We start from the raw sequence: 18,134 nt of genomic DNA on the forward strand, positions 1-18,134 counted from the left end.
ATTTAGTGCACGATGTGAAACAGGAAGTCTGACAGTCGGGGTCAGCTCGCACGTAACCTGACACTGTGGCCAATTTACGGCTGAACGGAGCTCATTAGAGAAGCTTTTGATAAAAATCTCAGATGGCAGAGCCGCAGTCGTTCATTTTTATTAATGTATTAATTGTGGTGATGGCAAGTGACCTGATTTGCAAAGGAGGCGTACGAGAGGAATGTTCAGGAATGATGTGAAACCTCAGCTTCTTCTCATTGCAGACATACAACCAGGTCACGTATCAAAAATGTTTTATTCGTTGTTCTGCATCTTACAGAGCAGCACTGACTAACAAGGTACCTTCCAAGACAAAAGCATGCGAGTGCAGCGAGGAGAAATCAAGCGAGACTTAGTAAACACCATCAGGAACTTAATGCACACCCGCAGCCGCTCAAGCTCATTACTGTTCATTAGGAAATTCCAGAGGGATCATAGAGCGGAGAGAGAACCCTGGTGAAACTTGTGCAGAAAAGAAAAAATAAATAAATAACTTTTTCCCACGACAGAAATATATGGTTATTGCTTCCGATACAGTCAAAGTGTCATCGCCTCCCACCGTTCATACAGTAACACCTCTTATCCAAGGCACTGGGGCCAAGAGAGCCAAACCTAATAATTATTATAATAATAATAAATAAAATAAAGTCAGACAAGCACATTTAAATCACGAGACATGATGACAGCGATGACAATCAAAACACTGCGATGGCCCCGGTCTGACAACAGCTAATAACTTTGAAAACCAATAAAGGGGAAAATGACAAACGACAACTTGCACATTATCATATTGTGTTACACAACAACGACGCACACGGTGTATTACAGCGCGGCATCATTAGATTCATATCAAGCTACCTTTGTGGAGGAGAAATTAACTGTATAGATGCACGGGGAGAGATTTCAATAAGAGTGTCTTTCAGAGTGCACACAGCGAGCAGAAGTCACTCGGTGTCATCGGTTCACCAGAGGTCATCTTCCCTTTATTGGAAACAGGCACTTTATTCATTCGCTTACATAACGACTCCTCGTGTCATAAATAATCCTTATTAGAAGAATAATCAGTCACAGACAGAGAGAGAGAGAGGATGCACAGAACAATGCGTCGACTGTCGCCTTTAAGAGACGATGAACTGTAAACAACTCAAGACTACTCGCTCTGCGGTGACACGCGCTGCATAAATGTTTACAGGAGCTTGATCGGTGCATGTGAAGGCAAAAGCAACAACGTACATACCGTGTTTCAAAGAAAAAAAAGTCAAGATTTGAGTTAATACACTGGTGCTCGACATCTTTAATATATTAATGATAATAAAAAAAAAGTGATTCTCTAAATAGATAACTTCTCATAAAGTTTCATTTCTGGTCTTGCTTAAAACTTAATACTTCTTTCCTCGGACTGAGATTAAGGTTTCAATATTATATTTCTGCGAGAGAGAGAGGCCATAACTCTGCATTAGCATTCAAAAGCAATGGCAGAGCAAAACCTCAGTCTCTGCAATTTTCTTTTTCTGAATTCAAACAGAAGGCGTCTGCTAATTTTGTGTCTTTGAATTTCTCGTCCATCTGCTGGTTCAGGGGAGAATGTGAAGCTGATCAGAGGCTTCAGCTCCTACTTTGTTTTTTAACAACTTAAGTAGCTTTAAATCCTCCACATCTCTGTTAAATGACGAAGTTTGTTTATCTGTGTATCATCTGACAGCTCTATCACCACCTGCCAATTAGATAATCAAAATAAAAAGTTTCTTATTGATTTAATAGAGGCTTTTATTTTTGAGGTACATAGAGTTTCTGATACGTAAAGTGTCTTTGAGATGAACTTCTTCATGTATAAAAATATACATTTCTAATAGAGACAGTTTTCTGGCTTCTGTCTTTAACTTAACCAATAGGAAATTTGCTGTATAAATATATAGTGTCTTTTTTTTAGCCTGCTGCTGTGTTTGCTATTCAGCCTTAGTAAAAAGGCCCAGGGATAAATCGATTTGCATTCCCATCAATAACCGTCACGCACAGTAAACAACATTACAGCGATGATGCATTACAATTTGGAGAAAGAGCTTGGGAGCAGTCCGAAATGAAATAATGCAGAAAAATCAGGTTTGTACCAAATGCATTTTTTTGATAAAAGTGACGGCTCCGCTACAAACAATCTTTGCTTCAGTTTTAGCCCTGATCAGAAGTTAAACTGACATTTAAAAAAAAAAAAAAGTGGATTCTCCGGCTGTTTGGACCAAGGGAGAAGTTTTAGAAGGCATGAGTCAACGCCACGGTGACCTCTTCCTCTCCGGGACCGGCACTTATCTGTAGAGGCTGAGTGAAGGAGGCTGCTTTCATCATACAGGCTTTACCTGCCTCCGTACAGTAGTACACCCATACACCCAAAGTGAGGCTTGCCTCGCCGGTCGAGTCCTTAACAACAGCTGGAAGTTTGGTTGAGATGCAGAGGGGCCTGGACAGATCCAATATGTCACCTGTAACCACCTTATTGTCAAGCAGCCACTCGTTACCTGTGGGAAAAACAGGAAACAGAATGATGTAGGTGCAAAATCTGTAGTCTGACCCAATCTGGAACATTTATTTGGTGACACTTTTATTAACGTCTCTGTTTGCCAATGTTCTTGAAAGGAGGTGATTCACAAAAAGCGAGACTGCTCCTTATTCTGGACGCAGCTCATTCACAAAGTGTCTGCGTCACATCTGTTATTTATTGTTGAGCAGGGCAAGGTGCACCCTGTGTACTAGATTGGCTCGAGCATCACACACTAGCTCTAAATTGAGCCGGCTAAAATATTACCCCCCTCAAATTCACGTAGCCCCAGTGAATCAGATGACGTGAGGGTGAGGACATACATTTTCGGGGATATTTTTAGCAACAAATACTCATTAAAAAAAAAAAATGGGGCACGGACACTGAAAGATGGGTCAAAGTCAAAAAGAGAAAGCAACAACATCAACTGTGAGAAAATATGACTCCGGACAGACGGTGAGATCGTTGCCGGCAGTGATTAATGAGGCTGATGCCCAACGTGCAGTCCCAGGGAAGCCATTTGTGAAAAGCCAGTGAAAACACTTTAGATCTGGCGTGCGCTTCCAACTTGATCCATTAAAATTCCTGCCTCTGCTGTGATCCGATCAGCATTAAGTCTAGACTGGGTATAGTCGGACAGCGGGGGATCACGTATCATAGCCTGGTGGCTAATTATGTGAACCAAGGCATGTCGTCTTATCGAAATGTTTCTAAAAATAGCGCGCTGATACGGCGGACTGCCTGCTGCGCCGCTCAGGATGATGGAGACACTCGAGCTCCAAACCTAATGAACGGACCATCAACCGTCACTAACATATCTGAAATCACTTCACACTTGATCCCGGGGTCAGACTGCTGTTGATTACAAATGGAGAGCGATGAACGAAGCCCCGGCTCAGTATGTGGCAGGTACAATCATTATATTAGCCATGCAAAGCACATCCTCACTGGTGCATTAAAAAAAAAAAAAAAAAAAAGAGTCCCTGACTGATCTCTCCATGCCTCAGCTGAGAACTGTAAATCCCCGGTGTGGGTTGTTGCACAGTGAGAATGACATGAAGGTTAAGTATCATTCACTTCTATTATATTTTTGACAGATCACGGACCAAAATAAAGCCTTGTAGGAGAGGTTGAGAGGCTCACATCTAGAATAGAAGAGGGTCATTATAAATGAAGAGAACATGGCTACAGTCACAGGGAGGAATCACATAAAAACAGGCAAATGAAGACTTATAATTCAAAGGTTTAATCGCGCCTTTGCTGAGCATGAGTTTGGGCAACTGGTAGAGACAAGTGCAGGGGATTTTTGTGTCTTCACTGGAATTTCCTGATGTCTATGTGATTCTTCCACGTCTCCCCAACAACCCCTTTTACAGCAGATATTTGTCTCGTCATCTTTTAACCCCTCCTCTGAACATCCACTTTGGGATTCTTCTTTTTTCTCTTGTCTCTTGGAAAAAACACAAGGGCCACGGGGTTGGGCAGTTTTTTTTGGGCTCATTCTAAAAACACTAGTTGCTTGTTATGAATATCTAAAAAAAAACAAGTTAATTTTTTGACACTGACCCACGTGCATTGATGAACACTTTTTGCTTACAGCCACACAAATAATATCAGTGCTGTATTACGGAGATGGAAAAAAGGACAGTTGTAAAACCAGCAATGACAATCCTGCTTTTGTCTACCTTTGTTCAAAATCTATTTAGAATCAATCAAAATCATTTATAAAAAAAAAAAAAAGATGTTATAACTCCCTATGTTAGAAATTCTCCGGTGAGGTGAACGCCTGCTGCACACCAGAGGATTATCGGCCCTGATTTAGGGGGGGGGGCGCGAATCGTTATTTTAAACGTCAAGTGTGTGGTCCTGCGTCTGCGATTTGAAAATCCTCTAACGTGCAGCAGGCATTAACACAACCATAAAGAGGTTTTCACTTTCATGTGTAGGGTAAATCTGATTATCACATTTACATGACATTTGTAACAATGAATGAACTTCGTCTCACCCTCGGCTGAGAGGGCCCAGCAGCTGGGGGCCTCCTCTGTGAGTTTGGTTCCTTCCGGGAGGGACAGGGTGAGCGACAGGACGAGAGACCGGCCCGCAGACACCGCTACCGGTGGCATTGCTTTCCTGGCGGCGGATTTAGGCAGCGTGGGGGCTTTGGCAGGTCGCGCAGGTACCGAGTCGGTGCAGTCCATGGATATGGGGAACTGGAGTGGAGAGAAATTTGGGTGTTTGGATTAAAGAGGAGAAAGCGATTGATACCAACCATGTGCTCTCTATTTAACCTTTAATCCAAGCTCTTCTAGGACAAAGGCTTTTAGGATAGATTAACGACACACACACACGTGGACAAAATGTTGAGTACATTCTCAAGGTTGTAACACACAGACACGGCTCTGACCAGTGAGACAGTCTTGGAGGCCAAGTCCAGGATTTTGACTTGGTGGTTGTTGGTATCCGTGACGTAAAGAAGCTTCTCGTCAGCGCCAACACAGATTCCTCCGGGTTCGTTGAAGCAGGATTTGTCAAATTCGGGGCCCAGAGCATCTCCAGCCTCTCCCGTCCCTGCTAATGTGCAACACTGCTTTGTCTTTGGATCCACCACCTTGATCTGAATCACACAGGCAAACGCACACAATTAAGAAAAAGAGTCAAATCCTGTATGTTCGCCGTATGGTATCAGATCAAAAAGGAGAGTCAAGCTTTGAGCAGCCACTCAACAACTTAATGTAGCTTTGAACAGCAGCCATGTGACGTGCAACAGTTACCTTGTGGTTGTAGGAGTCGACCACATAGAGCAGGCTTTGTTCCGGAGCCCAGGCCACACCGAGGGGATGCTGCAGCTTGGCATCCACCCCTTTCCCATCCACATCCCCGAAAGCAAAGAGGTTCTGGTTCAAAAGAAGATAAAAATGGTCAGGACAGATGGAAAGAAGAGATAGAAACGTACAAATGCCCTAAGTGCAACTTGTGACCCCTTTGTTTAGAGTCAACATGGGTGAAAGAACAGAGTCAAATTTTAGAAGCGCCTCCAACCAAATTGAAACCATTTCTGTTTTTGACCGGAAAAAAGACTTTAACCATCAAAATACAAATCGAGGCCTGTGATAGAAACAACCAGTGCTTATGAGAATCATACTACATAAAGGATATGGCAAAATCAATTATCTCAAAGGATTCTGACTAATTCATACGAGAACAGAGGCACAAGAAGCATCTAGAATAACAGTAGACAATAGAACAATAACATTAATGTCAAATCACAGATAATTAAATGAACAGTCTTTAATCCAAACATTGTTTCAAGCAAATGTGATCCCAAACAGATGAATTACCATTACAGCCAATCAACAACCAATCTGTTAGAAATTGGAAAGAATTGGAATTAATAGCTTTTCACGCTGCATCACTCTGATCAATAAACATAACAATGAGTGACTCCGAGGCCCATCGACTGTCCACAGCTGCAAACAGAAAAGTGTCACCTGCTACAAATGAATGTGCATCTGAGCTGACACCCTTCGTTCTGCACTTTTAATGGCACTATATATATGCATCAGCAGGTGCTGTATCTGTCCGATGCACATTGGCTAACAGTTTTAATCCTATTTAAAGGTTTAATGTTTCTGTGTCTCAGTTCAAAAGCCGAAACATCTAGAGGCCGTAGATCACAGAGCATGTTACTGGCTCCCTGCCATGTTGAATAAACTGTATATGACTCCAGTTAATTACTCCCCATTCTTATCGATGACTACGAGCTTTCGAGCTCAAGGGAATTTCCGATAAATCCACCATAGTGACAGGAAAATTACAGAAGCACTACTACGGAGCGGCTAAGAAGACGTGATCAACCACAAACTATTTTTTAGGGTCTGATTCAGCGACGAACAAGAGAAGCTTTGTTGTCTCCACCAAGAAAGTTATGTTTGGTTTGTCTGTTTGTTATTTAGCAGGATTATACAAAAACAACATGACATTTTGTGGAGAGGCTTGACCCACGGAAGAACCCACTCAGGACCCACCCCCCTTTAAAGTTGAGAGATGGGGCATTAGTCTTGGTGGCGTTATGCACTCTTCAAAAAACAAAACAATATTTTATAGTATTTTTTTTAAATGGTCCTGAAAACTAGTGATTGTGAGTATTTCTGTGGCAGATTAAAGTGAAGGCTTTAAATTGCGTTTGCTGTTAATGGATGGAGACAGAGCCAAGTACACAAGTTATCATTGAAATTACTGTGTGAGAGCTCATCTAGTTCTGCTTCGGGAATTTCCTCCAATACACTAAAATGGATACAAATAAACTACACTAACTAGGAATGAGTGCATTTGACCTTGAAAATGTGTTGTGTTTCTGTAGCTGGTTTGTTTACAACTATTACCAACTACGCTAATGTTAGGAAATAAATGTAAAAAAGGTATCTAGCAGAAAAAATAAGTCTTGAATCCATCCACCAAGTTTTAAATTAACTCATGTCCACCCACCATCGGGTCTCGCTCTCCCCCGACCAGCAGCTTGACACCTCCATCCTTCAATGCGAGGGTGCGGATGGTGCTGCTTTCACTGTCGGCCACGAACAGGCAGCCCATGGACTCCTCCGGGGCCAGAGCCAGGCCTGAAGGCTGAGCAAAGCCCGCCTTGTGGGGGTAGGAGTTGTTTCGGTTCTCCTCGCTGCCGCTGCCTGCCCATCGCACGCACGTTCCCGCCTTCAACACACTGGTAAATAGAAGGTGGTGACAAAGCAATGAAATACATCATCATCATAGGCAAGGCTTGTTTGACCATGTCAAATGTCTTTATTTCTCGGGTTTAAAGGTTTCCTGTTGCCAAGTGGCCATGATGATCTCACCTTCCTTTGGGCAGATTTCCATCTGCTAGAAACAGAGCCCAGATCTGGTGGGTCCCTGCCATGGCGATCCACAGCACGTTATCTTCCACACCGCCTACGCATGCAAATGGGATGCACATACATTGACACACACAACAAAACACAGTTCAGAAACAGGAAACGTTCATGCTTTTGGCTGTTTACCAGACAACCTCAATCATCAAGGTGTTACTCATATTTGTTCTAAAGCTAAAAATGTCCTTTCAGGTGTCGACCTTTCTTCATTCTCAACTTTTTACTCATTCCCAGGAAGTCAGAATTATTTTGGGGGGATTGTTTGCCGTCAGAAATGAGTGAGAGATGCAGCTCAACAGGTTTGAATGACAGCGCCCTGTGTGACAAAGCCCGTATGTCCCCTCAGACACAGAGCAGAGCTGCCATCATGACGGACACACAACCCTCACAGACAGACGCACGGAATCTCAGTTGTATTTTTAATGCAGCGCAGAGCTCAGCTCACATCTGGTGGACTGTCAGGAGCATTTGACGTCTGCGGCCCCTGACTCGATGACAGCCATCACTGACTCTTTATAGTTCAAAAGGTGCAGCGACCTCTTGATTTGGTCCATTATTTATATTCACGGTGAATAACTGTGGAATATGCAATGAGTGTTTGGATGTAGTCTCAACAGGGACAATGTTAGCCGAGTTTAAAAGGTCTGACATCACGTCCTCACACCATGTTCTGTTTAAAAGCAGCACCCATCGGCCTGTGCAGAATATCTGACTGATTTCCTCTTGCTTCCAGGCAACAGTTAAACATCGATGCTAAACAAAATAAAACATTTATCACATGGGGCCGATCATTCGATCACCATACGTAGGAAATGTAAACACCAACTGATGATGATCACATCTCTGCCCAATGGCAAGATAAACAACTGTGTCCGTCCTCCATTGTAAAGCAAACATGGTCACATGGAAGGTCGGGGACGGGGGCCACAGCTGACAACACATCCGACTTGAAAAACACTTAATACACCTAATAATAAACAAAGTTGACTTCATGCAAGAATGCTGGAAGAAAAACAGATGCAACTAGAAACCTCTGCCAAGGCCAAACACACTCAGAGATATAAGTCCCATAAATATGTCGGATGCTTTCAATCAAGATTTATTAATTATTCCCTGGGAAATATGCCATTCAGGGGTTTTAATAGTTAAGTCATTAATTTGGCACATGCTCAATCTGTATTTTGAATAATAACTCAATCAAGTTTATATAGTGATCAATGTTAATGAATTAATACAAACATTGAATTTATAACCTTTAAATTTCTTAACCACCGTAAATAAAGATAATGGGTCACACGTTTACACGAGTGGATAATTTTTACATTCACTGTGAAAGCTCACAGAAAGAAGAACACTAGCATTTAAAGAATCTGACAGATTCTGAAGTTACAGTTTAAAAACACTACTTTGATTAACACTAAAGATTATATTAATAATAAATGGAGCTCTGAATATTCTGGCAAATATAATAAAAGTGAGGCACTGGAGGAGGATTGAGCTTTGATTTTTGCAGAAGAGTCTTAGTGAGAATATAAAAAGACCTTGTGAGAATATGAGAGAAGAGGAATTTGTTAAAAGAGGCTTATTGTCTCCCATCATTTATGAGGCCCCACAGATTAATAAGTATCTTCCAATAACTTAATTAGCCCATTCAATTGTCTATCGGCCTCTGTGCATCCCTAAACATGAAGAATGAATTGTGAAGCACGATCCATTCTATTCACAATCAGCCGCAGTAAATGAGAACTGGACTTAGTTGAGAAATTGTAAACAACAAGTCATTAACATCTAAACCACTAATGAATTGCTGCTTTGTTTTGTTTTTATTTGGCAACATAGGAAATCCACTTCAAGCAGAAGCTGTATTTGGAAAGTTAATTATATGAATATAATTTGTGTACATGAGTGTAATTTTATTTTATTTAAGAAAATATTAAACGTCTAGTATCCCTTTATGTTTTATTCATCCTCGTGTGTGTGATCACGTCAGAATTCAAATCCCAGCCTCCTCAAAGGGGCGTGAAATGTAGTCACTTCCACTGTCACCTCAATCTGCCTGAGCTCTGACCTACAAGACGGAGCGACACCCGACAATGGCCAGGCGGTCTGAGAGAGGGGCGGAGCTGATGTCCATCTCTGGAGTTATTGATTGTAGTGCAAGGGCAGGAAAAGAGAGATGATAAAATGTTGTGAATGTCGCCCTTCGGGTTTCCGGTCTGCGGTCACAGAACTCACCGGCAGTGCCGAGAATCACATCCCAAGGCGAGCTGATTGGCTGCTGGGGTCCCGTAGCTCCGCCCTCTTTGTCTGTGCCTTGAACTCCTGTGCCAGCGAGTGTGCTGACTCTTCCCTCCAACAGGTCAATCTAGCACAAAGACACAAACACAGACAGACAGTCATAAATGCAGAGAGAAATAATAATAATATTAAGTTATTTTAGGAAACAGTGGTGGTCACTACCTTTCGGATAAGATGGTTTTCTGTGTCGGCCACGTACACCGCGTCTCCCTTAATGGCCACACCCTGAGGGGAGTTAAAGGAAGCTTCAGACAGGTCGCCATCTTGTCTCCCACTTTCTGGCCCTGTGACAGACGTGATGACACCATGAAGATTAGGGAACGTTTTCACCGACTTTGTGAATCAAAGCTCTTTGTCCAGTTATTTTTGAAAACCTGGACACTGTGCATTCTCCAGTGATAAATCGACTGACAGCGTTTGTTGCATCTTTTAGAGTCTGAGCTGTCACATGAGCCTTGCAGGTACATTTCAGCATCTTCAGACTCCACATGGTTTCGGCCTTTAACACCTGCATCCAAACCGTGGTGGTGCCCACTTAATAAATCAAGTCTTCAATATCAAAAGTTAAGAAACAACAGTTTATAAAGATTTGACAGGGGATCTAGACTTAGACGTAGAGTGAAACATTTTGAACCTCAGCTCATTGACACAAATAATGTTTTAAAATGTTTCCTTAAACTGCAACTTCAGCTTCGCTTTATTCTTTAAAATCTTTATGCCAACATAAATATTATGTGTGCAGAGCAAAGTGGTCAACCCACAAAAATTAGACAGATCCATCTTTTTTTCCCCTCATCTTGTCCACAATCAGAGCCAGTTCCCAGCGTGCACACGTCCCTGCTGATGCCAACCTCTCTGTTGGTCTGGGAACAAGACAGTACACCATGTGGCTCCTCTGAGGGTTGTTGAGGCATGAGAGTAATCTAAAAATACCAATATTGCTTAAAATTGGTTGAATAATACAGATTCAAATTATTAAAAAGCAAGAAAAACAACCAACATGTCCCTTTTTTTCAGAATCCCCTAGAGTGGAGGTATAAGGATTTAGTTCAACCTAGAGAGAATCGTCACCATCCTGCATCCCACTTCTTACCTCCTATGACATGCGACAGCTGTCCGGTAGAGGACACCACCAGAATCCGGTGGTGCCCAGTGTCAGCTATGGCCAGTCGTTTCTTGCTGTTGTCGACAGCCACCTTTCCAGGAAAAGACAGGATGCTGGGTGGCAGGGAGTCTCTGTACAGCTTGATTCCCACTTTGTGGTTCTTCAGCAGGCCCTCCTCCCAGTAGTAACGGAGGGCGCAGGCAGTGAAGAGCATCAGCCTGTCACGGTTGCCTTCGCCCACCAGGGAGAAAAGCAGGTTGCCATGTGGTCCGAGCAGGACCAGCGTGGGCCAGCAGGACACCTCAAGCTCATGCCAGAGGCTCGCCTCGCTGTCGTTCACCACCGGGTGGCAGATGTCATAGCGGAGGACGGCGCTGCGAACATTGTCAAAGACCTAAAACAGGGTTGGAGAAGAACAAAGAGAAATCTGTTAAGATATTTAAATCTGTGATGTATTAATTAAAAAAGGTTCCATTTATTATAAATGTTACAATAATAAGAATCAAGTCTCTAGATGATTAAATCCATAAAAGTATGGTTATTTTGACACAGACATCAAGAACTCAAAAAATGTAAGATGTTCTGACACTATCATGTCTAGAAAAGAAAGATATTCATCATCATACTTGTGCAACAATACAGATTAATACTTGGCTGTTGTTTTTGCCCGAGGCCTTTGTTGACAAAGGTTTTTATAAAATTACAATTTTTCCAAAAATTACACATTTGTTGGTAGTTTTCCATTATGAAAACGCAGAAAGACAGCACATCCAGAAAAGCAATCCCTTTGCAAAAAAGATGATGATGAATGGAAAGCAATTACCTTTTCATTTGGGAATTTGGCAGAGTGTACACCAACAATAACCAATCCATCTGAGTGAGAGATGAAAAGAGATGGAGACAATGAAAACATTAAAAAGAGCAAAATATAACAAAACAGCCAGTGGCTCAACTTAATGTCATTTTTGAATATTCAGGACATTTTCAGGCCTTTTGAGCTTCATTTCCACACAAAAGAGTTTGATACTTAACTCAGAGCAGCAGCACTAAAAACAATAGAAATTTCAAAGTAAAATGACTCGTTTGACTGATTATTCTATAAAGCTCTGACACAATTAGATCAGCTGTGTAAGCAGCAGGTGGAGCTAGAGCAAAAACATTATAAACAGTTTTATGTACAGGGACGTTAGATATACTGTGAGAGCTTGTTACACTTTGATTTGTGGTGAGATACTGGATCATTAAAGCATTGGACAAAACGATTTTAACAACTCAGACATTTGAAAACACTAAATTGCGTTTTCAGAAGCGGAAACCACTGGTTTAGTCTTTTAACAGCTTATTATATTATCTATTGTTTGAAATCTTCATTAAAAAAAAAAAAAAATCTGACCTAAAGCTCACAAATGAATGTAATGGAGCATAAAATACTATAATTATCTCTGAAATGTATCAGAGTAGAAGTGTGAAGTAGCATAAAGTGGAAATACTTGAGATTGACAGTATTGTGTAGTGTAAACTGCCCAGCCTGCAGAAGAGGAGTGATCATATAATGACTGCCTGGATGAACTGGATGACCTTCTTCTACCAAGGAACAAAATAGGCTCATTTATTTTACTAATAATAACAAGCAACTAGGGGCAAAATATTGAAATCTACATCAGATAAACTCAGCATCCCCACAGCATGTTTTACAGTGCAGCTGACGCCCCTGGCCCTGGCACACACACACACACACAGACACACACGAGAGATTGGGTAAAACAAAGTCGTCCTTAGTTAAATTGTTGATTACCCCCTAGGTCTCAGCGAGGTTCTTAGAAACAATTAAGAGGCTCCAGGCTGTGAAAGATCAAAATTTCTCAGTAATCATCAAAGTCTATTAAACGCTTTTTGTCAACACAATGTGAGCAATTGGTTATAATATCACTTTTGACAAGGCCAGCGGATGTTCAGTTGTTATGCATCTCAAAAGGCCTAAAACTGGAAAACGTTAATTCATGGACCCAGTTTGAACGGAGCCTTTTGTGGTGCTAAAACTGGCAGAAGTGGCCGCACTTAGCAGATGAGGGTGTTTCCTGTCTGTTTCCCCAAACAGTGTCAGACTCTGTTTAAACGCAGTCACATTTGTACACATGTCATTCCCCAGTTGAAAAACTTGACAATACTGAAAACAAAAGAGTGGAGTCACATAAATGTCAAAGCTACACTGTCAATCTGAGCATGTGTTATTCACTTGGGAACAAACTTGACAGCTGATGAGAGATTTAGAAGATCTATAGAATATATAAATGTTAACCACTTAGAATATGTTCATCTCAATTAGAATAAAGATTATTCTTATACGTAGATGTAAACCATTAAACTGCCTAAAATAAAACAAATCCAGACGTGTGCAGGTAAGGACACACTACTTTTAAATAGGTTATATACATATGATACATTAGATTTACAAAATGGCATTCTTTCTGAAAATTATCACAACGACTGAAAACATTTAGAGTTAATTTACTTTTAAATATCTAATTTGCTCATATTCGTCTAACTTTTCAATGCACTAGCAGTTTGTCAAATTCTGCATAATTTGAGCATCAGGGGACAGAAGAGTAGGTGATGAAAGCTGAACAGAATAATATGCTAATACATGGAGTTGAGGTACACACACTTCAAATGAAAATCTAATGAGAAAATTAGTGAAACTCTCAAAATATAAATTGCATGATTTAATTTTTGATAACGTGGTTAATTAACATTTCATAATACCTTTTTTGGAACAGAACCTCACTTGCCATTTCAGACAATAATATGAAAAACTAGAATGGCACTCAGTAGAGCGCATACCTCCGCCAAGGCCCAATAATTAAATTCAATCGAGCTGCACCAATAGTCACACACTCATTAGATATCAGTCCCCTAGGTAGGACAATTTTTTCATTTAGATCAATTAATTCCCTGGGAAATTGGTGAAAATGTAAAAAAACTAAACAAAAACAAACGCACGTTGTTATGGAAAATAAAAAGAAATCCTGGATCTGCAACAACATTTAATGGGTTATTTCTTGACCACGTTTCATGAAAATCTGTGGGGTAGTTTTACGTAATCCTGCTGACAACCAACCACACAACCAACCAAGGGACAGGGGCAAAAACACAACCTCCTTGGCAGAGGTAACAAATGTCCTCAGTCCTTCGTAAATGGAGCCTACTGGACATTTCCTGGACAGAAGTAAAAACACTCAGTCCAGGACATTCAAACCCAAAACAGCCTGCAGTGGATTTCGTCACTCATGGCCTGTGCCAGGCAGTTACAGTACCAGCACAGATTGTAGTGACGATGGGTGGGTGGCGGAGTGGACTGTGGGAGTGACTGGACAGGGCGGCTCCCACACCTCATTGACCAGAGCAGAATACAGAATGTACCCACAGCAGTGCCAAAGATAAGGCAAGAATGATAACGTGTGTGGTTGCACTGCAGCGTGTGCGTGTGCCTGTGCGTGTGCGTGTGCGTATGTTTTCTGGGTCCGACCTGGATCAAAACAGAATCTCAAGCTGCACAGCTTCCTCTGATGATCCCCTGAAGGACCCGAGTCAGTCGGATGTGATTATCCTTCACATGGATTGGCAATACAAAGCGTATAATTATGGGACCCGCACTCATTGACACTGCAGCTTGGAAATATTTTTAGTCACTGTCTCCTCACAGCCGAGATAAGGGCCTTCATGCCCCTAGAACATGAGGACAAGCTGATGTACTACATTTTTTTCTGCCCCAGTGAACTGCCCCATGACACAGTATGACGCATAAGGCACCAATGGATTTGTGTTTTCCTTCAGTGAAGCCTGCCAGGCTTCTGCCTCCTGCAAAATAAAAAAAGTACCTGAATTCTGACATTAAGGAAATGCCGCTGGCAGGCCAGTCCTGCTTTTTAAGAGACATCCTTTCACATTTAATAATCCAGCAGGAGAAGATTAAAAGTGCATTTTACAGAACAAATAAGCTTTTATTTTTTTTAACTTTATTTTTAGCTTCCACCACATTCAATGTGCAGGGCAAAACCAATAGTAACTCACAGCATTAAGATGCTGTTTTGATTGGTTGACAAGCACTAGACAAGAACCAATCATTTACAGACACAACGCACAGTTCGTTAGTGCCATAGTTTAACAGAGTCTGACAGCTTTATTATGGAGTTGCAGAATGTGTTGTAACTTCATTTCAGTCTTCCACAGTCATTTGGAGATGAAAGTCAGTCAACTGACATGTGGATTATGTTGGAAATTCACAATGTGCAGGTTTAAAACTTACATTTGACCCTTTCATTTATCCGTTGAAGAGTATTACAAATGCACTAAATGACGCAAGCATGTGCAAAAGGTTTACAACTAAAAAGACATACATAAGCTACCCCAGCTTTCCAACATGCTTTGTAACAGCAGAATTTATATGCATATCATAGTTTTTAAAGGTATAAAGAAGATTTTGGCCGCAATGGATCACTCAATGCATACAATGAAAAGACCTAGTTTGATGAGGTCATGGGGGTTGTTGTCTTCACCACCATTTCTTGACCCATAATCTTATTGGGTTGCTTGGTTCCCCTGTGCTTCTGCGCTCTGAGCTTCGTCGACAGAATGTGCAGCAAACGGCAAAGAATCGTCGATCCATTACAAGTGACTAATACAAACAGTGGAAGGGAAAAAAAACAGCTAACTGGTTAAGGGTGTGTTTTTTCTGCGTCACGCCGTTTGCCCCAAGCACAACCACAAGTAAAGCAGATAAGACGCAATTAAAAAGGCGACCAAAAGGAAATGTCCATGTTACCTTGAATAAAATTGGGGATTTCTCTTGGTTTAAACATTGAGAATTGTTACACATAATATCTGTAATTCATGATTTGGATTATATTATTAAGTTTATAACAATATAAAATAGTTTTATTCTTCACACTGTAGGTGGCTTCTTATGTGTAAATTTAGTAACATATATGAAAAGGTGACACGTACACGCACCACACTTGGGGAAGGAGCGGTTCATGCTGAGATCAGGACACTCATGCCACCTGTTGCTTTGTCTGATAAACTCGTGAAGTCCATACCTTCGACGGAATATTTCTTCTCGAGCTGGTGCAGATCAGGCAGGATGTGCATGCAGTTGATGCAGCAGTAGGTGAAGAAGTCCAGCAGCACCACTTTGCCAGCCAGATCCGTGGTCAAAGACAGAGGCCCCTCTGTGTTCAGCCATTCCAAGCCTGGAGCAGATCACAGAGTGGAAAAGGATGCCGTTATCTTACTAATTACATTTCGTCACAGTGTCGGCATATGCTTTACAGTGCCCATTGCGGCCGTCCTACGAGGATAACGCTTGCGGTCGCAAGATTCTTGAAGGTTATATCAGTCTCAGGCTTGACAAAGAGTTCATGTCATGAGAGAAAAAAGTTGGACTACAGCAATAACTTGGAAAATATTCACAGCTAATGCAGCTATGAAATATCTCAAAATAAATGAATTGGAGATTGTGTCTGATGTTTTTTTTTTTCCACTCATACCTCACACTGCACTGAAAATGGGGTCTGATGATTCGTCACGCTTGATAGACACACTAATTTTCATATTTTACAGCTGTTGGGAGCCAACACAAGGAGAGAAGAAGAGAAGAGGAGAAGAGTGAATGAGAGGACGGCAACAGAAGTGTCATTGTGTTTTAGGAGGCTGGTGTGAGGCCATGCAGAAGAAGACAAGGGAGGCAAAGAGACAGGAGACATTAAAGGGCAAAGAAGAGGAGCAGAAGGGCAACTGAGGAACCAGGAAAAAAGAATTGTAAATGAGAGGTAGGAGAAAGACAAAAGCAGGAGGTGCTGAAACGTGAGAAACAGGACAATTCAATTAAAACCATGTGAACAAGTTAATCTCCCATATTTGTTACTTAGATCATGTAGAATGAAGACATCGCATTATCAAATTATGTGCAACTGCTTTAGTGAACAAAAAAAAAGAAAATGAAACTGCACATTCAAATGATCACACAACCCCTTTCTCATTTGTGTGGCCTACAACTAGGCTAATGTTTGTGAGAGTGAGAAATGATGACACCGGGGAAAATTTACATGTTGTATAAATTTACAGGCAGAATCCTGAAATGATTCTCCTGCACTGGGGAATTCGGAATTCAACATAATCGAGGTAAGCAACACCTTTTTGCTGTTGTGTCCCCGCTTGATGAGAGATAACCTCAAAAGGAAAACCCTAGAATTAGTCGCCCTAAATTGTGCTAAATATTTATATTAAACAAACACACATTTTAAACCTATGGATGCCATGCAGTGTTAAAAACACCCAAATCCCTGTTTATTATTTGATGTACTACGATACAGCCCCACCTACTGGTGCGATGAGATGCTGCTGCTTCATAAATTCCACAGTCAAATCTTTTGAAACTTGACACACAGACAGTTGGGGTCAGCATGAACAAGAGTGAGGTGAAATATATGTGTCACCTCACACAGTATTTTAAAAATATATATATATTTAAAATGTGCAAGTTATGAGTGACATGATGAAATAGTAGCCAACTTCCCCTTTAATGACCTTAGTTTGTAAATGCGAGTGGTCAAAAGTTTGGACAGCACTACTTTAAATGTTTTTACACTGTTACCTTTGATGTTTCATGTTAATTCTAAACCAAATACAGAAAAGTAAAAATAGTTCCCTCTAAAAAGTGCAGTAAAGTAAAGTAGCGTGACATTTAAATACTTGAGTCCCTCACAGATTAAGAGATAATTGACCAATTAAAGGTTCGCGTGTGTGTGACACCGTGATGGCGCGACAGATAGGGATGGTTTTGCTTTTTTTTTTTAAGTATTTAAATGCGAAAAATAATTCATGGTTCTTCGTCAGCAAACCCGGAAAACCAACCCCGGGTCCTGTCACGACATGTAGGGGCGGACAACCCCACTCACACTGACAGAAGGAACAGTGCTAAGCTAAGGTAGCTAAAAGCTTCAAAACTCTGCTCTAACCTGTTTGGAAATCCGGTATCTTCAGGTCATCTCTCCGGTCTAAGTCCTTCAAGTACCGCAGCACAAGCTCCTCTTCCTCCTGCGGCGTTTCAGCCTCCTTCAGGCTGATATCCAGCTCATTCTGGGAGGTAAATAAAGCGGAGAGGCTGCACCGGGACGCCATGTATGCAACAACAAGAAGCCGGTTAGGTAAATGCACTACGCAGATTCGTAACACTTACATATCCGACCCTAGAACGCTTGTTCTAAGA

At 41.4% G+C, this 18,134-nt stretch overlaps 1 protein-coding gene across 1 annotated transcript; it reads right to left on the reverse strand.

The window, feature by feature from the left end:
• Positions 1 to 267: 267 nt before the first annotated feature.
• Positions 268 to 18,071, reverse strand: nhlrc2 (NHL repeat containing 2). The gene is made up of 12 exons (XM_034570156.1): positions 17,884 to 18,071; positions 15,964 to 16,116; positions 11,691 to 11,740; positions 10,856 to 11,261; positions 9,925 to 10,046; positions 9,700 to 9,829; positions 7,411 to 7,504; positions 7,046 to 7,277; positions 5,332 to 5,454; positions 4,965 to 5,174; positions 4,566 to 4,770; positions 268 to 2,540 (listed from the first exon to the last, which is right to left on the reverse strand). Exons 1-12 carry the CDS (start codon positions 18,044 to 18,046, stop codon positions 2,278 to 2,280), a joined length of 2,151 nt encoding a protein of 716 aa, XP_034426047.1. The 5' UTR covers positions 18,047 to 18,071; the 3' UTR covers positions 268 to 2,277.
• Positions 18,072 to 18,134: the final 63 nt, after the last annotated feature.

Source organism: Hippoglossus hippoglossus, chromosome 19 (assembly GCF_009819705.1).
Source record: "Hippoglossus hippoglossus isolate fHipHip1 chromosome 19, fHipHip1.pri, whole genome shotgun sequence".
Taxonomy (NCBI): Eukaryota; Metazoa; Chordata; class Actinopteri; order Pleuronectiformes; family Pleuronectidae; genus Hippoglossus; species Hippoglossus hippoglossus.